Raw genomic sequence first — 23,122 nt, forward strand, 5'->3', positions numbered from 1 at the left:
ACAGGGAATACTCCCCAGGAGATATGTTTTTCCTGGCTTCTCCCTCACATCAGTGAAATACAGCCAGTGCTCAGTCCTGGACTTTGCAAACACTCATCATTGATAAACGAGATGGAAAAAGCCAAGTGTTTGTGTGGGCTTAAAAAAATTCATTATTTAATGACGCTCAGAGAAGTAAGTTTTTGGAGGGTAGTTCATATGGCACCAGCTGTTCTGATTTAAAGGATCTTGGTACAGCATGTAACAAAACCATAGACTGTAGTTTGGTCATCCCAAATACTGTTTATATGCACAAACTTTCCTTCAAAGTAAACCATCTCCTTAAATCTCTCCCCAGTGATGGGATAAAAATTATATTTGTTTTGACGTACAACATTTTGTTCCACTTTGGACAAGCTGATAAAACTGTAATTGCATCATATTTTAAGCTCCCCTTTGACATGCTAAACATTGAGTTTGTTCAGTTTCCTGTTGTACCACACTTTTCTCCAGCTTTGAAGTCAATATTGTCCTCCTTTTTGCAGGTTTGTACCTGTAAGGAAGCAGGAGCCTGGCATTCTCTTTTTCCATGACACTGTTTCTATTTTCCAGGTAGGTTGGCATTTGGATATGGTTTTTTAGCAACAGGACTGGACAATTCTCTGATCATACCAAGGTTACGAGGATCTTGCATTTTCTTACTCTTCCTGTGAAACTCCTGTAGCATTTAGAAAAATTGCAATTCTCTTCTAAATACATAAATGGAGGTCAGTTGTTGGTGAGAGCAACCAGCCAGTGCCGAGAGTAAAGCATTCACCTGCTCTGTCTGACCTCAGATGACAAAACTCTCTCTTTATCCCTATATTTTTGAAGGTGCTGTTGCATACTTGGTTCAGCAACACCAGTCTAGTTTAAACATATTAAGCATTTCAGATTATGTTTTTTCTCACCTTTATTTGCCAGTCCACCAATTCTGCACATTTTAATAAAAGAGATTTTATAATTATTTCCATCTTGCTGAGGAAAATAATAAGCAGTGGCAGGTCTAGGATTATCCTTAATAACATTCCTAAAGCACACATAATGATTTCTCCACTGATGGCTTCCTGAGATCTTGTCAGTCAGAAAGTTCCTAACCCAAGTCAAGTGTGTTTGCCCATAGAATGTTGATTTTTTTATTCTTGATGTCATGTGACTCTAAATAAGGTGTGTTAGAGGAAAATGTCTATGCTGCATGACACATATATTCAAAAAACAGAGTTTGAGAATACCTGGGATGAAATCAGGTTTGTCTGATAAAATGTGTTTTCTTTAAAATTTCTGACTGATATTTTTGTATTACCGTATGCTAATTATTTTATTAGTTGAATCCCACTTTAATTTTTCCCTTATTTTGCTTCTGATAGAGTCAAGTTCACCACTTTTTTGCCCTTTTAAAATATTGGTATAATATCTGGCAAACTCTAATCTAGTGGAATTTCTTTGATTCAGAATATAACAGAAATGAGTATGATTAGACCAGTCAAGTCTTCCTAGTAAAGTCTTCACCATCTTTTGTTATATGGGTCTGCTGATTTTAAAGTGTTTACCACAGTATGTGTTGCTTAACACCCGCCTGGGTTACTAAGGGACTGAAAAGTATTTCCTCACATCCCAGTGATAAAAGCACATAAATATAGTGCAGAACCACTTTTTGAGTACTTCTTTTGCCTCATTATAAACAATTTTGTCATCACAGCTCATGTTTTTGCCATAGGAAATGATGTCTCTCTATAGATTCTTGTTTTGATTTTTACATTTTACAAAAACAACATATCGCACTGTTAAAAGAGGTTTCCTTTTCAGGCAATGTTTGTTTGCCCGTTGCTTATGGACAGGCTGCCCCCAAAAAAACAGGTGATATGGCCAATGCAGTATATGCTGTACAGCACACCGGCAGGATAGTCGCTTTTCTCTGGATGCCTCAGAAGTCACATCCCTATCACAGTCATGGGTCTGGACAAACTCCAGCTTCTTTTGGTCCTTTCGTGGGTTGTTTTCCAACTCCTGGTTATCTCTCCATGGCAAATATGCAGCAGGCAACTGCTCTTCTAAACAAAATTGACTTTATGAATTGAGGAATTCTCTTCTAGCAAAGAATATGTAATTCAAAAATATTCTTTGCTTAAAAGGAGGAATAACCATGGATATTTTATGATTTGGCAAAAATGAGTACTTAGCAAAGCTATGAGTATAGACAAGATCACAAGTGAAACCAGTTGAGGAGGGTTCTCTGGAGGAGGATGGAAGAACATGGGCAGGTGAAGGCAGCTATTGCCCAATAACAATTTTGACAGTCTTTGGAGAGTGCTGCAAATCTCAGTACATGCTGGATACTAAAGTGGACTGTAGTTCCCAAACAAAAAAATGTAAAAAATGCGTAAATTGTCTTCAGGAAATCCACTGGGAATTACTCTAGCCACACACTTGCTGGTCTATTCTTTGACAAACACAGCAAAGAAATTCCTGATGGAACTTGCATTTATTCAAGAGAGATTCGTGCTGTGGGAAAACTGAACAAACGCAACCAGGCTGCAAATGTTTGAGAAAAACACCAAGGCAAGGTAGTCAGCAGAACTGTTGTTCTCAACAAAGCTGTGTTCACCTCTCCCTCTGCCTCTGAAAGGAACTGATGAGAAATGCTCTGCTTGCATTTGATAAATCTGTGATTTGACTTGCTTAGAGACGAACGAAGCTTTCTGCTTCTGTTCCCACTGACAGTGTTGGGGGCAGCCCGCTGTGATCACAGCTGACCTTCACTTGGCTGAATCTCCTGTCTCAGATTATACTATCACATGGGTGTCTCATGCAGTGAGTTCCCCTCTGCTTACGGTGCTCCTTAGGCCAGTGAACCGAGCTAAAATGATCTGGAGCCTTACTCTGATCTCAGGCTAATGAGAATTGGGAATAACAAAACACAGTTGAGGCCCATGAAGGTACAGTGCTACAAGAGGACACACAGGCCTCTGTGATGTCCATATGGCTGCATCTGAGAGAGAGACTGGTCATGCTGGTAGCATGTGCTTGTATGAAATCACTTCTCTGCTTTGAAAACACATTAAGTCAGTAAAGAAAATATATGAATAAAGGCAAACAGAAAAAGAACTTGTAACCCTGCAGAATGCATGATAAATCATTTAACACAGTGGGAAAGAGGCTTTTAGACAGAAATAGTAGTGTATGAGCCTACTTATCTCTGCAGAAAACAGGCACCTCTGGGAAACCTGCATCCACAGAACTGCATCTGTAAAGATGGTAGAGCTTCCACCTGACTCCCCAAGCATTTCTCCTGACACCATTACTCTTACAGAGGTGATGTGAAATATTCATGTATTTATCTTGCCACATTAGCAAGCATTCAGTGTCCTAATGCATATGAACAATTAATGTTTTTTGCTAGAACCTTTTTGCTTTGAGTCACATCAGCAGAAATAGCTCATCATAGAAGAAACCAGTTTGAAATACCCTTGACAGTAATCCACTATCCAGGAGAGAAGCATGGCACAGGGCACCGGGGAAGCAGAATGTTAGGGCTCTTTCAGGCTTGCTTGGATTCAGCTTTCTGGTGCCTTCATGTGGCAGCTTAAAAGGACAGATTCCTGTGGCCAAATTGCTTTGGACTGAAGCTATTTGACAGCCTTTGACCCAGCTCCCCAGACAAGTTAAATGACACATCCAACTTCATTTGGCATTTGAAGTGGAAGGGAAATGGCTTTTCTGTTCTGCGGGAAGCCTCTCTTATTTAATGTTCTACAAAGAGGAAGAAACTGCATATAATAATGACATCTTGTGGTAGTTGTTGAATTATTGTCCTATGACTTAGTAGATAATTGGATGCCAAATTTCATGACGTCTCTCTCCCTCCTTGCTGAAGCTCTGCAAATTCAGACTCACAATTTCTGTTGCTCTGAGAAGCTGGATGTAGAAGACCTCTGGAACCTTTGGCTTATTGTTGACTTCAGAGGAAAAGGATATTTTGATCATTTGATTACAAATGGCTGGTGAAACATACAGTTCAGAAATTCATAGTCATAACTGATGAAATAATGGTTATCCAGCTACTCATACAGAAAATACTAGTTTTGATAATGTTGAGTGCAGAGTGGCTCTCCACATCCATAAGCAGGAGGAACCTGCTTATGCTGCACCATGGCTTTGTAGTGGGTGTGGGAATAAATGGTGACAGCCTCCGCTGGCAGCACGTAAACGTGACAGCTGCTGAACACCTGCACTGAGCTTGCAAACAGTCTTGGTGAGAGATGTGTGGTGTTTTAAAGAGTAAATCCCTAAGGCCTCACAGTACCCCTGCTCTGCTCCTACTTACTTCAGCTTTGGAGAGCAGGTCTCTAACTCCTGCCATTAACTGTGTGGGTATCCAAGGACCACATGAAGCTCTAAGCTTATGCAAGCTGTGTGACAGTTCATATTTAGGGTCCATAATCATGCTATTTAAGTGAGTATCCTATTTTCTCTGCCCATAATCATGTTCTTGCTGATGTAGTCTCTGCAGTGCTTGCCCTAGTTGAAGTTAAAAGCTTTTCAGAACAAACAGCACTTCTCCTGCCAGTTTGTGCAGTCCTTATCAGTACAGAGGAGCTCAGCTTTTATCAGGGAGTTTGGCTGTTGATAAAATAGTCATAATAAATAAGATTTGTGAGAACAACTTAGGAGTACATTTTTACAGGGTTTCTGTTTATCCTGTTGTGTGTTCTGGCCTCACCAGGTCTTCAGTTCTGTGGTACTGTGACACAGTTTTGTTTTGGGGTTATTTTGGGGATGAAGGTGGCTTAAGCTATATGTCAAGCACTTTTGTGTTTTCTTCTGGGTTACCAAGGCCTCATAAATAGACTTACAGTTTATATGCAAGATTCACACAAACCTCTGTCTCCCAGCTGTGAGGAAGGAGGCAGGAAAAGACCATGTCACTTATGAAGAACTCAGAGGTGATGGTGAAATCACACGCAAGTGAGACAGTGAAATAATGCTGCTGATCAGCATTGATAGTACAGAATGCAGAGTGACAGATCACTGCTACTACATTTAATGTAGCAGGGCTTCTCTTCCCCGTTTTCCTTTTCCACTGTCAGAAATCCTGGTGTTTATATTGGATATTGGGTGTAATGTGCTCTGCCTGTTTCCTTCAGCTCTGCACCAACGCAAGCAGGAGACACTTGCTGGATTCCCTATTGACATAGAAAATTGCTAAAGATAATCACGACACTCCGTGATTCCATATCTAATGACATGTGTTTAGCTGTATTGATCTATTTTTTTTCATGGGATGATGCCACCTATTGGACGTTATTAAGAGAGGCAAAACAGCTCAAAGAAAATAAATACACGGGGCCGATTTTTCAGCAAAGGTTATACTTTCCTACAGTTCAACAGCAAGAAAAAGAGCTTCTATTGGGACATTCTGAATTATGGTACCTCATTAAAAGAGAAGAAGTAACAGAAGCAGAAAAAATGCAGACAACACTGACTATCTCTGGAAAGGAAAAAGAAGTCCAGAAAAAAAAATACAGGTAAGGTTTAACAAGATAGTTTTTATCTGTTTTTCCAATGGGTCTATAAATGACAGTCGCAGAATTTTGGTTTTTTGTTTGATTTCTTTTTTAACTGAAGTGCGTTGATGGTGATCATTTTTAATTGACCTTGAACTTGTAGTGGTAAAATTATTAATATCTAAGATTGAGAGGTCTGGCTAAGAAGCTATCTTTACTAAAAGAACATCCTTTCAGCTAAAAGCTAAATCTGTGATTGTTTCCAACTTCCCAATTCTGAGCTAAGATAAAAAAGGTGTGACACTAGTCAGAGCCATTTTTTCATATTGCTGTTATTTACTGTTTGACTCCTTAGAATTGTGGTAGTTAGCAAGCTCTCTAAGGAGTCCCATGCCTCCAGGGATGGATACCTGGTTTTAACATTGAAATTATTGCTTTTCCTTACCTCTTCCTTTCTTTTTTCTGAAACAATACATAGGTTGGTTCTCTGCAATCTGAGAACATGGGAGCAGAGGGGAAGATGCTCTCTGAATGTTCTCTTACTATATTCATAGTTAATACAGCTTCTGTCTGACCTGTCCTAATTTTTTTTTTTGCTTTTGTCAGTTTATTCATAATCCCTGGTGGGAAATTTTTTTTAATTATTTACCTTCTGTAAGGTAAGTAATGACAAGAGACTGACTGGAAAATTTCTTTAATATAAACTTTGCAAAGCAGCAATCATAATGAATCTTCATTTTTTTGCATTTAATTGAGTAAATATGTATAGTGTGCAGATTTGTTGCTCTTGCTCCTGTCATTACTATGTTAACAGTCCCTGAGACCAAGCTGGACTTGATTTCAAAGTTACTTTAAAACTTGGCACCTCTCAATGAAAATCTCTTCCATTTCCAGTGTTTGACATATGGTCTCCTTTCCTCTTGATGTTTGAAATGAAGTGTCCATCTCAGGCCCATCCAGACTCTTACAAGTTGTTTGGTTTACAATCTTGACTTCAGCCTGCCTTTAACAGGTTTATTAATACAAAATTCTGCCCACCATGAAGGTCTGTTCAGAACTTTGTTGCCTTGAAGGATCTCTCCCCACATATTTTTATATAACTGCAAAATAATAATAATAATAAAACGATTAATGCATACAGAAGAAACAAACAAACAAAGCTTCTGTAAGATAAATTATCTAACTGATTGGTTGAAATGAGATTGTGATTGAGTTTCTAGACAACGAATGTGAATAATTATGTAGAGGCAAGAATAAACACAAAGATAAAGCACAAAATTTCAAAGTACTGTAAACATCAGATTTCTGTGTAAATCACTTAGACCATCCTTGGCATAAGAAAAGGAAACCAGTAATCTTTATTAGTTCTTGTTTCAATTTGACATGAGTTATATTATCAAAGGTAGAAATTCAGAAACAAAGTTATATTAAGCTAATCTTTGTTCTGTCCAAACCTGATACCAGAAGGCTGTATCTGAAAACACTCATGCATGTCTGTTGTTACCTTAGTTTCAACATATTTCTGGAGAGTTCCAGAACTTCTCTTCTAGATGTGAACTTGTCCAATTTAAGCATAAGAAAATCTTCTCTCAGAAGCATATTGCTAATTTATCATCAATTTGCAATTTTATGTGGAAGAGTTAAAAAAAGTCTATGGGAAGTAAATTTTGCAAAAGTGTAATTTTAGCAATACTTCTTATTTCATAATTGACTGAAGCTTAAAACTTTAAATAACATTCCAGAAAGATGAGGAAAGGAAAGCCATATTTTCAGCAGTAAGACAGAGTACAGGACAATAAAATATTAACATAGTGTAAAAGCAGTCAGGGAAGTAAAGTGAAAAGCCTTTCTTCCACACTGAAAGATAGGTTGGTCCTATACATTTGTGATGATTTAATTAGTAATGAAATATATTTAATATTAAATATATTTTACCTTGATTACATGGGCCAGTGTTAACTTTTTATTCCATTCTATGTGAGTTAATATTGTCCAACAATTTTTAATTAATGTTGAATTAAATGTGGCAATAACTTCACATATTTAAATGGCGATTGTCAAAACTTCTAGATAGATGATGTCCACACCATGAAAGTTCCTTTAAAGAGAATCTGAATTCTTCTTTCATGCTTAAAGTTGCCCATAACAAATCTTGAAACTTTTCTTCTGCTCTGATGAGCAGAAGATCTGAGGCTCATGGTGCAAGGCACTCCACTGCAGCACAGCATAGCTTACCTTGAATTAAATTCATTTTCCTGTTATACTTGGATAATCTATTCTTTACCATACTGTAATTTTTACTAAAATGTTTGTATTGGTTTTTAGAAGCTGCAAAGATAGCAATGAACAGGGAATTAAATATAGACAGCCAGGAGACAAGGAGCTTTATTGAGTATTTTCTCTAAGTGAGGGATTGGCAGCCTTTTTCAGATTTCAGTTGAAAATATTTACATAAGTTAAAAACCACAGACTTACATGCAGTTCAGAAAACCTTCCTGGATTCCATAGAGCATGGGTTGAATATCATTGATTGAAATAATTTTCTCAATATGGTTCAATGAATTTATAAAAAAATAATACACAAGGAAGCCAGTAGTGTTTAGAGTCCCATGTGCATAATTAATATATTATAATCATAATATTAATCTCTAATATAAATAAGTCTCTGTGCCTTCTGCATTTGTATGAGCTAAGAGCTAGCCAAATCCATCACTTGACAGCTTGATCAGCTAAGAAATCTCCCTCTGACTGTTAGAAAGGGGATAGTATTCTAGGAATGGATGACTGAGTATTTGCATCATATTTTATATTTCTGCCTATAGCATCTGTTCCCAGCTTCTGTTAGAGACAGAATAATGCGTGAAAATGGGCTTTTGGCCAACACACATAGTCTTAACTTTCTTACAAATTATGTTCCTCCCCTAAAGAGATACCTTTGGAGCTTCCATCCCAAAAACCTACAGAAATGGAAACAAGGTTTCCAGTGATGATTACAGCCCTCAGTTGAGAGGGCTGGATAGGTAGAGAAAGTCTTTCCTCCTGTATTTGTAAAGACTGTGTTAACAAAGTAATCATTGTGTCAGGTCAGCCTCTGGTTGGAAACATCTGGGCTGCCTTCTGTATTCCTTGATCACCATGGGAACGATGGACAACTTTGGACAAGAAGACATAAAGAATATTGGAAAGCATCAAGTACTTGACTCAGCAATCCTGACAAACATCCTGGCAGTGTCCCCAGGCTAGTGAATGTCTACAGTATCTATCCACACTAAACCAAACTACTGTAACTGTGACACCAGTCTCTACAAAATAGTTATCCCACAGCTTGGTCCTGCTGAGTAGGTTTGGCCAGTAAGCAAGAATTCTGGTTTGCTGAGACTTTGAAATGAAATATGGCTCTTTAAATGTGTCAAGAAAAAAAAAAAGGCAGAGAGGGATCATGACCTCGTACACCAACTCCATGGTGCACCCACATCCCAAGTCCTGCTTGTAGGTCTGGTTATGACACCTCAGAAAGGATATGGCAGAAGCAGAAAATACACAGAGAAGGGAAAACAAGGTCTGTCAGAGGAACGAAAAGGCTCCCATAGATAGCAACTGCATATGGACTGGGACTAGGAAGTATTTTTTCACAATACTTATAATTAAGCTGTAGAAATTATTGTCTGACGGAAATCAAAAGACAGCTGAATTTGAAAATGGATGGAAAAAAATGGAGGATAGACACGTCTGTGGCTATGAAACAGAGTGATACAAATACAACCCACAGTATGAGATCTCTCTTAAACTACCACCTGCCAACAATTCAGACACCAGGGAAAGAACACCTCAATGTTTCATCTGTCTCGTACAATGTGCTGCTTGGCCACCCTTCTCTGTCAGTTACAGAGTATTCTGTGAACTGAATCCAGCATGGGCATTCTTATGCTCTTAACTCTTGCTTTGTGTAACTATATCAAAAATTTCTCTCAGCCTTTTTTTTTTTTTTTGTGTTCAGTGCACAGGTGCCTACAAGAGCAAGCTAGAGCAATACCTCACAAGCTTATCTCCAGCAAATGCAAAATGTCATTTTCTGCTGACATCAATTTAACTCTGCTAGGACTTTCCACTGAAAAAGTGATTTTCTTTTGTACCTGTGAAGTGTCTCAAATATGTTAAGGCTATTTACAGGCAATAATCCTCTTAATCATTAAACTTACAAATTTAACAATGGGTTTTCTTACCTCTCCACTAGCTTTACCAATGGGAGAATTGAGAATGAAGTCGGGAGGAGCAAAGACATCAACCAGAGCAATGGCATCATCTTTCAACTGTTTAAAAATAAAAGACATAACACTTGGCAACTTCTGTAGTTGTCTATGGCTACCTGTGAGCTACAGAGCAGTATAAAGAATATTTTCATAATGTATCAGCTATTGATAATTTAAGAGAAATCCATAATAAGTAGCCTAGTTTTATTTTGCCTTTTTTCACTCCCAGGGTAACTGTCAAAGGAGACTGCATTTTAAATGTTTTCCTCCTTTACTTATGGAGTGGGTTTAAAGCACATTTTAACAAATATGGTGCTGTTTGCACACATAAACACATATATTTTTGAACTTTAAAAATGTAATGTCCATCTTCTTCTTTGAAATTTTGCTGACCTGCAAAGAATATATTCCAGTTTGGAAAGCTTTTGTGCTAAGAAAAAAATTTACAAGCTAACATTATAATGAAATATTATAATGTTTCAGTAGAACTGGACTGAAATATTTCACTGGCTTTCCAATGAAGATTGCAAGGCCATAAATGCTGTGGTGTTATTTTGTAGGATATATTGTTTTCTGTTTATTGGTAAATAAATTAGGACTAGATTCAGGGTCGATGAGTTGCTAAACTTTACAGAAAATTATTCAGAAATTATTAATATAGTACTGTGCTCATTTACCCCTTGAAGTACAGAATAAGTGATATATCTCCTTTTTAGTATTTGTATATTATATTATTTAATCACAACAAACAGGCTTACCCTGTAGCAGAGCTCCAGAATAGCATTCTGAATAAGTCTACCAGGTTGTTCACCTGAAGCATAGCCACCTGCAAACACATTCACAGAGAAGCTGATACCAGTTAAGATTACACTGATACAAACTTTTTACAAAAATGACTAAATAGATTCACCCATGTAACTGAATTGAAAGTCTTTCATTAATGAGTTGGCTGCAAAACTTTTATTCTAAGATATGTAGAGCCTTTTCCAGTAACAAGCTACACTACAGCACCTTGTTGTTTATCCCCTATCCTCTCCCCCAAGCACTGGATCACAGCAAAACTTGTGATCCCTCCATCACCTCCGAGCTAACAGGGAACCTTTTGGGTTTTTTGCCATTCCAGATCCCTGCTCCTGAAAATTTGGTTGAGAATGATTGTTTTGTGTTAGACAAGCAGTAAGAAAATGCTCTAACATAAATCCTAGTTAGGATTCCCTCCCCTTGCCAAGTTAGGACTTTTATGAACTGACATGCACAGTATATTCAGGAGCTGATCTCACCTTGGTAGAGCACAGCCAGGTGTTTACTTAAAGACCAGAGTCCATAGAGAGCACAGAGATTCTTAAGCACTGGCTGCAGTGTAGGTGGAATGCTGGGGTCATGAGTGTAGTCATGATACCGCTGTAAGACTGTTTGTTCAATGAAGGCAATGGCTAAGGATCGACAGTAGTACACCTTAGGAAATAGAAAAGAAGGACACTGAGTATCAAAATACAAAGAACTAATCCTCAGCTGGTGCAGAATGGCATTGCTCTGCTCAGATTAGTAGAGTTCTGTTGATTTAGATCTGATGATTTAGTGTGAGCTTAAAGAAATTCTAAGAAGAAATGGCAGGAGAAAACAATTTCTACAACGTCTATGTAAAGGTTAATCATGAGATATCTCATGAAATGCCTCTTAGAAATAAGATTGTATGCCTATTACCAGTGTAATTTGGCCATTGCACACAGACTTTATAGGACCGAGTAGCTACATCAGAGAGAAGACAATGCAAAATCAGGTTTGCTGATTTTAGGATCATTAATAAACACATATAATGCTTAAGAATATTTATATTTATTTAACATTATGCAGAGTTTTATAAAGAGGATAAAATCTTCCTATTGAAATCGTATTACAGTTTCTTCAAATAATAAAAATCTAATCATGTTAGCATGAATGGATTCTGTTTATGGATGGCAACAGATTGCAACACATGTTGCAATCACACAACAGCTAAAGGGTGGACAAGGGATTGGACCCAGCCAGCACTGGTTTAGGAAGGGCAGATCCTGTCTGACCAACCTGATCTCCTTTTATGATCAGGTGACCTGCCTGGTGGGTGAGGGGAAGGCTGTGGACATGGTCTATCTGGATTTCAGCAAAGCCTTTGACATCGTCTCCCACAGCATTCTCCTGGAAAAGCTGGCAGCCCAAGGCTTGGACAGGGGCACTCTCTGCAGCTGAGAACTGGTTGGATAGCTGGTGGTGGTGAACGGGGCTGCATCCAGTTGGCAGCCAGGCACTAGTGGTGTCCCCCAGGGATCAGTGTTGGGCCCAGTTCTATTTAATATTTTTACTGATGATCTGGATGAGGGGATTGAGTGTACCATTAGCAAATTTGCAGATGACACCAGGCTAGGGGGGAGTGTTGATCTGCTGGAAGGCAGGAGGGCTCTGCAGAGGGACCTGGACAAGCTGGAGAGATGGTCTGATTCCAACAGGATGAGGTTCATCAAGGCCAGGTGCCGTGTCCTGCACTTTGGCCACAACAACCCCATGCAGCGCTACAGCCTGGGCACAGAGTGGCTGGAGAGCAGCCAGGCAGAAAGGGACCTGGGAGTTTGGATTGACAGGAAGCTGAACAGGAGCCAGCAGTGTGCCCAGGTGGCCAAGAAGGCCAATGGCATCCTGGCCTGGATCAGGAACAGTGTGGCCAACAGGAGCAGGGAAGTGATTCTTCCCCTGGACTCAGTGCTGGTGAGGCCACACCTCGAGTGCTGTGCCCAGTTCGGGGCCCCTCAGTTCAGGAAGGATATTGAGGTGCTGGAGCAGACCCAGAGAAGAGCAACAAGACTGGTGAAGGGACTCGAGCACAAGTTCTATGGGGAGAGGCTGAGGGAGCTGGAGTTGTTCAGCCTGGAGAAGAGGAGGCTCAGGGGAGACCTCATCACTCTCTACAACCACTTGAAAGGAGATTGGAGCCAGGTGGGCATCAGTCTCTTCTCCCAGGCAACCAGCAGTAGGACAAAAAGGCACAATCTTAAGCTCTGCCAGAGGAGATTTAGGTTGGATATTAGGAAGAAATTTTTTATGGAGAGAATAATCAGACATTGGAATGGGCTGCCCAGGGAGGTGGTGGATTCACCATCCCTGGAGGTTTTTAAGATGAGACTGGATGTGGCACTTAGTGCCCTGGTCTAGTAACCATGGCAGTGTTGGATCAAGGCTTGGACTTGATGATCTTGGAGGTCTTTTCCAACATTGTTGATTCTACAATTCTATGATTTTCAAGGAATTATGCAACTAATCCTTGTTGACTATCCCATGAGAAAGACAAGTCACCAGTTACTGTTAATGCAGAGTATAAGGAATATTTGTCTATATTTATATACTTCACCTTTGCTATATTGTGGCATATATCATGTAATGAAATACACAGCTGACTGAAAACATTGTAGCTGGTGAACAGGAGGGGAATATGAAACCATTGCTATTCTGGCTGATTTGTTGCAATGCTGTTAACATGTGTTTGGTTTTAGCCCATTTGTTAAGGGTTGAGGTTTTTCTTCTTTTTTTTTTTAATTTAGAGTTAGCTGATTGGCTGTTTTTTTTCTTTTACATACTTGCAATGTCCTTGCATCTAAATCCACTGCAACATTTAAAAAAGGCATATTCCAAAGATAACTGTCTCTATCAACAGCTGTCCAGTGGCATACTTATGTCCAAACTCAGATACAAATATAAACGGCAAACCACACATCTATTCTCTTCAGGATTAGGGAGGACTTCCCCCTTATTACAAGATCTTTTTTAGATATGAATATCAATTCCCTACTCAGAATGAAATGTCTTAACATCACAAATTAAACATTAAAAATTATTTCCCTGTTATTCTCCTCTATAATTCTATTTCCCTCTTTACCTTTGCTTGCACTACTGTATTGTTTCTATAAAGCTACCTCCAAAACAAAATAACCACGGGATATGCCAGGAATCTCTTCCAGATTCCCTATAGCATGAACAAATATTATGTATTAGTCAGCCACTGGGCTGACAGAAAACTATTGCTTCATGCCCAGAAAGTTTTAAATCAAATACGTACATGTCTTCAAAGCACAGCTTGTAAATCATTTTCAGATGTTTTTGAGGCATGCCATTTAAAACAAAAAATCCTGCTGTCCTGAGGAGGAGTTTTAGGGAGAAAATAAAACCTAATGACCTAAAGTATATCAATGCCTATCTCAAAAGAAATTGTGTGCCTGAGTATCTTCGGATTTTAGCACATCTGAACATAAAAGAGAAAAGAACCTTCACACTTCCGAGCAAACCACTCTCTCTAATGCACTGGCCCCAGCATCAGCCTCCCCAAGACGTGGCCAACTGACAGGAAATCAGACTTGAATTTCTGGCAATTCCCATTCTGAGTTTGACCCTGAAGACTTTCTCTAATAAGCTGCTTCTAGGGTAAAAAACAGGAAAGATTTTCTCCACTCTACCAGTTGTTTCACACAGATCATCCCCCATTGAAGCTAGGCTGGCTCTTTTTAGTTGTAGAGTTGAATATTCCTTCTCAATGGTTTTTAACGAGCTTTGCAGATGAGGTGAATGACAGTGACCATTTTCAGGGAACTGATCTTTCTAAGCGACAAATGACAAGTGCTCTTTCTTTGGGTATGAGCCAGTTTTTCTCATGGAGAAAACAGAGGAATCTGGTGAACTTGGGGATATGCACTGAAATGTGGAGTTAAGCCATTCCTAGCTGTTAAAACTCTCTGGTGAGAGAGTGGATCTGCTATATGTAAATTGTCAATGTTTCCTTTTCAGGTTCCAATGCTGTCAGTCTGGTATCCTTCATGAGTACTTTGCCCTATAGGAATTGGAGATGAAAAAGACCTATTAGGTCATCCAGTTTACCTACCTGCCAGAGCAAGATTCTTTCCTATAGTATGTATTTGGCCACAAGAGCAGATGGAGAAGTAATAATCAGATGCTGCAGTAGATTTAATACTGGTAGATTTAGTCTTCATAAGTTGTGCTATCAAAATTACAGACAGCATGCAGCACATGCCTGCAACTTTTCTGAAGGGAAATATATCCTGAAAGACTTCTGCTGACAGTAACTGTCCTGCTATCATGTTCAATGCCAAGAACATGGACAGGTATTAAGTTTTATTAGTTATTTGACTTGCTGCTTTGTGGTTGAGGAAATTGTACTTTATGACACAAGCAGATAAAGCTAACAGGATCTGAAAAACTTGCATGAAAACAAATAAATAAAATAAGAAAGTTTAATAAGTATTACCTGACAGTTGTTTTTTGCCTCAAAATCACTTAGTCCAGCCTGCTTTTTCTTACTCAGTTTTAGGTCACTTTCTCGGAGCAGGTAGCAAACCAGCCATTTATAAGCTGCTAAAGGAACTGTGAAAAAGAGAGAAGCAAAATTCTTAACATTCACATTTATAATGTAAGAAGTCACACGCAAATTCTACTGCAGTCCTAGTTTTTGTTACTTGAGATGAAAAGTGAAAGTGTTAATTAACTGACATGTTAATTGATGTGACACTTTGTCCATTACTGCAGATACAATAAATATCTGGGGACCACAGTCAAATTGTAACTGTACAGTGAAGACACACCACATCTGACCATACACTAGCTCATACTGACCCAAAGCTAGAAGACAAGGTATACCTACAGCTCAGCTGAGACTTCTGACTTGAATAAATTTTTTAGCTTGCTAATTTTTCTCATATTAAGACTTAGGTCTGCAAGCTACACAGTCTCTTCTGAGAATACAAGAAGACAAAACAGTCCACATTTAATGGAAGCTTGACTTCCACCATTGCAAAGATGGCTGAATGTAATCACATTTAAATGAATAGCTCTGTACATAATTGTGTCATGTTTTAAGAACAGCCTGCAACTATTAAGGTAAAAAGTAATTCAGCATAAAGTCCTTGCCTGAATCCTGCTTGCTTGTTTCTTAGCTTAAGATTTAGTGAAGACTATGATTTAGGCAATTGGGAGTGTTTACATGCTGCCTAAATTTTGGCAACTAAATTAACAGTCCAGTTTCTAACAGAATGGATCAGTAAACAGATTGAGGTTTTTTTTAAAAAAACTATAGCCTGTTTCAGTAGGTATTAAAAGAGAGGAGAGAACATGTGCTTACATATCAGTTTGTGCATCTTGGAGACATACAGGAAACAAGAAAGCAAGCAGTTGTCTTGAACTAGTCTTTCTTATAAACCTTTATGTTTTGAAATTATTCAGATTTTGCCCTGCAGCAATTATGATACCATCTTACTTGGTACTGTGCATCACTATCTGAAGTTCAGCTTTTCTGTAATTATTTGAGCACTGAAGTGGTTATTGAATTATAGGAATCAACTTGATTGCTCCTTATATATCAAGGCTGGAGTTTCTTCCCCCATTATGTTCTCAGTTATACAGATTCACTTAAGCTCTGTGTCCTTTTGCTCTCTCATTATCTGCTCAGTTCTTTATAATTTTTGCCTCCAAGGGCCAGTCTGGGCTCACAGTGATACACAAATGGGAGCGGCTTCTAATGTCATACTTCATTTGATTACACCAGACTAAACCAGGAAAACTGCAGGGAATTTTCTTTTTACCATTACTCGTTTTTCTCTATACAACCATAAGCAACTGTCAAAACCAGAGAAAATTAATGCCTTTTCAACATACTTCTAAATCACTTGTGTGGTTTTCTAAAAGAAGATGTTTTAGTGATAGAAGGTAGTGGCCTTAGAACTGGAAAACAGCAATACAGTGGCAAACCCCCTAAATCACAGATATTACTTTAGAGACACAAAAATGGAAGAAAAATATCTGATGCTATCCTCCATTCCAGAACTGAGGCTGGGGACAAAAGAACCTACTTTGAAATGCAAACTATGTTCTTAGTAAATTGAAATGCATGTGATACAAAGAAAGTCAGCAAATATGACAAATATCTAATAAACAGCAGAGGCTGAATCTCAAATCTCTGGATTGTCTCCTTTGGAAAGGAATTTAAGATTCTAGAATCAGTTTAACAACAGCAGAAGGCTACCTGAGGAGTCCATGCAATCTTCAACACTAATGGCTGTGAATCTCCAGCCAAGGATATGATGGTAGTCTTGCAAAACGTTTATTGTTCCCAAAGGGGATTCAAAAGGAGCTTTATCTGAAACACCAAAAGAAATAAAAATGATATATAAGAAAAGAAATCAGACTTTTTGGAACTAAAAGCCTATTACAAAGCCATGCATACACTCAGCAGGCCAGATGAAATTAGACCATAATATTTATTTTATTATGGCCTAGTTCAGCCAAAAGAGGACTGGTGGACAAGTGTGGAAAAACCTGACATCACTGCCTGTAATTATGCCCCATAAGATTCAACTCCAATTGCTGAGTTTTCCAGCTCTGTAAGATGCTAGTGAAACTCACTGCTGGAAAACTGAAACAAAATCTAGAGAACTACAAAATGTAGTGATGGATATTGCTACCAAGTTAGGCGATATGAGCTGTTTTAAGTACAATAAACAGACTTATGATGACTTTACCAATACAGAATCACAGAATTATAGAACGGGGTGGTTGGAAGGGACCTTAAAGATCATCTAGTTCCAACCCTCCCATCCTGGACAGGGGCACCTTCCACTGGACCAACGTGCTCAGAGCCCCATCCAACCTGGCCTCAAACACTTCCAGGGATGGAGCACCCACAACTCCTCTGCACAACATGCTCCAGTGTCTCACCACCCTCGCAGGGAAGAATTTCTTCCTAACATCTAATCTAAATCTCTCATCTTTTAGTTTAAAAACATTCCCCTTTGTCATATAACTATCTGCCCATGTAAAAAGTAGCTCTCCCTCTTTTTTATAAGTACTGGAAGTCCACAATGAGGTCTCCCTGGAGCCTTCCCTTCTCTGAGCTGAACAAACCCAACTCTCTCAGCCTCTCTTCATAGCAGAGGTGCTTCAGACCTCTTGAGCATCTTGGTGGCCTCCTCTGGATCCTCTCTAGCAGGTCCAAATCCTTCTTGTTCTTAGGACTCCAGAACTGGATGCAGTACTGAGGTAATTCCATTGAACTAAATTGCACTTCTCAGGGAGTAAGATACGACTTAACCTGATTAGGGATGGCAAAACATCTAACTGGTTTCTGCAAGATTTAGGAGAAAGAATATTTCTTGCAGCAAATATCTGTGTATTATGAATGTACCATATGACAGAGTCTATAGCACATTATTTATGCTTCACAGAATGACTACATGACTGTCAAATGCTTTCAGTATGAAATTACCTCCTAATTCCATTAGCTACACACTGTTGGGTCCAGCATAAGATTCCACACTGAAAACTTACCTCTTATGCAGTTCATCCAGCTCATTAAGTAGTTGCTGGTTTGCTGAAGGAGGACGTTGTTATCTCCCTCATATGTGCAGTTTGGATCATTGTCATTTCGGATTTCACCCAGACGATTCACTTAATAAGAACAAGTGCATAATTTAATATATTGCAATGTACTAGTGGAAGCTAAGAGAGATTAAATAATTATTTTGTGACAAAACATAAGAGAGTTTTCTGTTCCTGTATGTAAAACTATTGTGATGAACAGAGGAGCTTGAAAGTTCACTGTTTAGTTTGTGAAAGTGAACATACTGTAAAGATTTTAGAAAAGTGTGGCACTCATCTTACAAGGGGAATTTTCATCTATAAAGTCTGCATCTTTGTTTTTGAAACTGAGACTGAATTGCTTGTATAGTGTGTCCAAATGCTGGTGCAGATCCTGTACAGGTTTAGGGTTTTTTTTGTGGTAACAGGAATGGCATAAACTTTAAAAATATGGATATAAGGAAAAAATACTTTCTAAACATATTGCTAAAATGCAGGCAACATGATAGAATAGCAGTTGAAGAACACATCAACATAACTGTTCTCTCTCTGATCAGTGTATGCAGCAGACTGTAACTTACTGGCAAGGTAACCATGTCCTCCACAAGCTTCTCGGCACTCCTGGGCTGCCTGCTGAGCAGTCCAAGATGCCAGTGGTTTGCTGGCAGCAGATAAAGCATGAATCTCACGTCCCAAATCAGCCTTTGTGAAAAACAAGTTATAAGTGAGTAATAACTTTTACACAAAGTAAGTTTGTGACCGGTTAAAGCCATATATATGTGTACTGCTTTATAATGAACAGTAACTGGCAATACATGCATAAAATTTTCTGAGATCTGTGTAAGCATATTTTTTGGTACCACAGAAAAATCCTGACACAACTGAAGAACTTTCAGCACCAACTTTCTTACATGAGACAGGAATAATTCGTGCCAGGTAATGGGCACATGGGTACATCTTAGCTCAGCTGTGCCAGCTGGCATGGCATTGAACTGCTTGTCAATCTTTCCCTCCCAGAAATGGAGAGGCAGGTGGTCTGAAAGTGGACCATCCAGAGAAAGCTTCATTCCCTCTGTGACAAAAGCACTACCTCTCTGCCTGGTCAACAAGGGGATATTTATAAAATTTATTGCCTTGCACAGTTTTCACTGATCTTTTAAGCACCTGTTTTATAAGGAATAGGAAAACTTAAATGTACATCCTTGGTTTCCAGAGAAGCAAAGTAGTCTGCATTTACACTAACTCTGCTGACCCTCCTTTGCAAACGTGTTTGGAACTCCAGTTTCTGGAGACAGTGGCTAGATACAACCAAGGCTTGTTTAAGAGAGACTCCCTCGTTGCTTTTGTTTGTTTGTTTGCTTATTTAGATCTCCTGTCAAACAAAAGGAATTCATAAGGATTACATTCTTAACGTTTTCAACAAACAATGAAGTTTATTCCTATCATGTTTTTTTTCCTGAGAGCCACTGTTTTGCCTAAGGTTAGTGACTGCACTGCAGACCTCCAGAGATGAAGTATCAGATAAAAAAATGAAACAGATTCTTCTGTGGTCTATGCAAAGAGGAAAAATTAGAATACCCAGAGAGGAATACAAAAATCTTTCATGAGCTTCATTTTAGCTGAAAAAAGCCTGAGTGTTTAAATAAGATCTGAGCAATTCACAGCCAGTGTGTAGGCCCTAACAATTTGTATTGTCAAAATTTGTAAAAATAAATAAAATTTATATGCTATAAAATCCCCCATACTGCTGTTATTTTGATTAAGAATCAGTCCTTGCACAGAGATGATAGATTAAACTATTTCCTCTGTAAAGGGGTGACTTTCCAATGGGCTGATTGTGGATGAGCAATTCATGACTCAAAAGTCTTAACTTTTTTCTCTAAAAATATTTATCCTAATGCAAGGATTTGAACTGCAAAGTCAAGCCAGACTCAAGGCTTGTGCAGGAATTAAGAATAGTAACATTTCAGAAAGTCTTGATATGTGTTCCCTACAGAATCATTTACAACAGTTATAAGCTGAATTTGCACCCTCATAACATATTTATGGTAAAAAATTCTGCAAGAAAACATAACTTTTAATCCCACAGAAATCAATAAAACTTTAATCACTTCATCAAAACTAATTTTAATGCTTTTCTAAATGCAACTTTAATCAGTACTTTGTAGCCTCATATTTCTGAGACACTGCTCCATCATTCTTGACTGCAACATAGCCTAAGACTTCTAAGTAGGTCTTTCATTTAAGTTTCCAGTTTATTATAGTTAGAGCTCAGTGAAAAAGAAATGTGTAAATATCTCACCTGTCTCTGATTCCTTTGCTGTGTCAACACACCTGCAGAAAACTCCACGTAGTTCTCAAACAGGGACTTGGAGAAATAATCTAAGGCATATGCAGCGGCCAGGTAAGGAAAAAGACGCCATTGCTAGAAAAAAAAATAAACTGATTTGATCACAAATTGATATATGTTTTTAATACTTATTGTATTGAACTAACCCATTAATTTTTACTGTGTTCAAATTGGAAACTGTTTAATGGAGAACTTAACAATAACTGTCTATTAACATAACTAATTGTAACTACATACAAGTTACAGTTATGTTATTCTAGTTCTTGCGTTTCATGACTTTGTGATAAACATTCTGTTAAACTAGTGCAAAAGTTCACTGAAGCTTTGGGGACCAAACAAACAAGGGCTGAGAAGCAGAGAAAAAAGCATCTTTGCTGCTCCATGCAACTTGGGGCTTGTGAAGGAAAAGCTTAGAAAGCTTTTGTGATAAAGGAAGAAGGGAATGAAATTTTCAGCAAGAACCCACAGAACAGGCCAAAACAGAGAAAAATTGAGAGACTCAAAGAATAATGGGAAGCAGATCCCGGCTTATTCAGAAGTGGTGGAAAGAAGGCAGCTTTCACTAGTTTGTGGAAACCCATGAACTCTTTCAACATTGCAAGACTAAGTGCAAACCTGGAAAAAAGCACCCACATTGCAAAGACAAACTGGGCAGGTTTGTTTTCAGCACTTCTTATATACTAACTTTTGTCATTGAGCAGATCTGAGTTTTCTCTATTTCCCAGTTACTCCACATACTCTTGTCCTATTTTTTCAGAGCAAAAAGTTGTTTTCATCTGCATAAACTGCAGACAAACATTAATTATATTCCCCTCCAAATCAGTACTATCTTGAGACTTCTCCAAAATGGATGTCATTGATTTTTATAATTTTAAAGCATAAAGACTAAAAAGAGAAAATTAGAGTAACAGCAAAAGCAGCACTAAAATTTTCAAAGAAATACTAGTTCCTACGTGTGCAGTACTTTCACATATGCATATGAGACAGTCTTTCTCTGAAAAAGGTTACTATTTAGAAGACAAAATTTTCTAGGTACTTCAGAAACATGAGTATTTTTGGCTATTCCAAGAACTTATGTCAAAAGCCTGATCGTGCCAGGAGAAGGTCTTGAGTTGGGAATGAACCCCCACAACTGCACTAGAATGATGCTTCAGATGATACAGACAACTTTAATTTCGCTAACCGCAGTGTCACTGTGGTGATCTACAGTAGTTCTGAATCTGCATTTCATTATATAAAAGTCCATAGATGCGAATTCCAAAGTATTTACCTGTGTTTGGTATTCAAGAACAGGTATTTCTTCATCCTCAGTTGGTCCAAACTGGCGGCGAGCTGCTGAGAAGCGAATGGCTATTGCCAAGGCAAGCTTTAAATTGGTCGTGGACATTGCTGTGATCATAATCCTGCCACTGGACAAGGTTCCCACAGCTGCACTAAAACGCTCTTTAACATCCTGAATGAACAGAAGGCACAGACGGAATGGTGAGGCTAACATTTCATTTACAGCCCCCATGAAGATGCAACTTTGGTAGTGTGATTAGAAGCACAGAGGATTGGCCGGTTTTGTTTCTTGACTTATTCAGAAAAGACTTTCAGGCAAGACTCAGAGCAGTCTTGCCTGAACATGGCCAAACTCTAAACTCTTTGAGATCAGTGGGGTAGCTCAAAGAGCACTAAGTTCAGTAAAATCAGTCAGGTGAGCCATCTCTGAAACAGAATTACGAAAATGGCATTCATATCTCATGTGAAATTGTCAACAGCCTTATTTAGGTTTAGGTCTCTAGTACCTCCCAACATAAGAGGCCCACGCTCTGTCTCTTAATCTACTTATATTTTGTATATTTAATGAACTGTATAAATGAAACAAAACCTTGTTTCATACCTTGACTGAACTTGAGTACTTCCCCTCAGCTGTGACATCTCCAGCTATATTCAGTATGTTTTCTTTAGGTATCCTGACATTGTGGAACATGGCAAATCTGTTTAAACAAATACACAGTGTAAAATCTGCGTCCACATAGTTGGAGGTGTTTACATTATAGAAAAATGTCACAACAGAGACAGTGATCTCAGGCATGTCAGTGAACTGAAAACTGTGCCCATCAAGCCAGGTAAATTATTTTAGGAGAGCATGCCCAGGACAACGAAGGTTTTCATACTCAAGAGCAGCACAAGAAATTCACGAAGGGAGGTTAGTTGTTGTAATTCATCCCATTTTTTGGGTTTGCTTTAAAAAAGATGATGCCTACAAAACAAAAACACACACTTCATCGACTCTAGGAGACCATTTCAGCAGCTTTGTAAGTAAAGTAGTAAAAAAGTAATGGAAGGATGAGCAATGTATTCCATCTGAGGGAAGGGACAAGAAAAGTCACTTATTAGAGAACTTATACACAAGCAGTTTGACAGGTACTTTCACCGACACCTCAGACACTTGAACTGAATTCTCAGTCTGCATGAGCCTAGGTAAGTTACTTAGCTTGATATCTCAGCTGTCAAAAAATTTCAGAAGACGAACAACTTCCTTCTCCTGCTTAGAAGCTGACTGGACCATTCTGACTCCTAGTAATTCCCTGCCACTAACAATTCTGCTGAAGTATATGCTTTACTGAAGC

At 38.6% G+C, this 23,122-nt stretch overlaps 1 protein-coding gene across 2 annotated transcripts in view; it reads right to left on the reverse strand.

Moving 5' to 3' along the window:
- Positions 1-6,200: 6,200 nt before the first annotated feature.
- Positions 6,201-23,122, reverse strand: part of ACOX3 (acyl-CoA oxidase 3, pristanoyl) — a 34,393-nt gene continuing 17,471 nt past the window's right edge. For both annotated transcript variants that reach the window (XM_064653337.1, XM_064653338.1), the window contains 11 exons: positions 22,390-22,486; positions 21,778-21,960; positions 20,460-20,582; positions 18,739-18,859; positions 18,128-18,247; positions 16,827-16,940; positions 15,057-15,172; positions 11,053-11,227; positions 10,531-10,598; positions 9,746-9,832; positions 6,201-6,622 (listed from right to left, as the gene is read on the reverse strand). In XM_064653337.1, the coding sequence (XP_064509407.1) occupies positions 6,503-6,622; positions 9,746-9,832; positions 10,531-10,598; positions 11,053-11,227; positions 15,057-15,172; positions 16,827-16,940; positions 18,128-18,247; positions 18,739-18,859; positions 20,460-20,582; positions 21,778-21,960; positions 22,390-22,486 (1,324 nt within the window). In that variant the 3' untranslated portion in view covers positions 6,201-6,502. The remainder of the gene's footprint in view (positions 6,623-9,745; positions 9,833-10,530; positions 10,599-11,052; positions 11,228-15,056; positions 15,173-16,826; positions 16,941-18,127; positions 18,248-18,738; positions 18,860-20,459; positions 20,583-21,777; positions 21,961-22,389; positions 22,487-23,122) is intronic.

This window comes from Pseudopipra pipra, chromosome 4, assembly GCF_036250125.1.
Source record: "Pseudopipra pipra isolate bDixPip1 chromosome 4, bDixPip1.hap1, whole genome shotgun sequence".
NCBI classification, from domain to species: domain Eukaryota; kingdom Metazoa; phylum Chordata; class Aves; order Passeriformes; family Pipridae; genus Pseudopipra; species Pseudopipra pipra.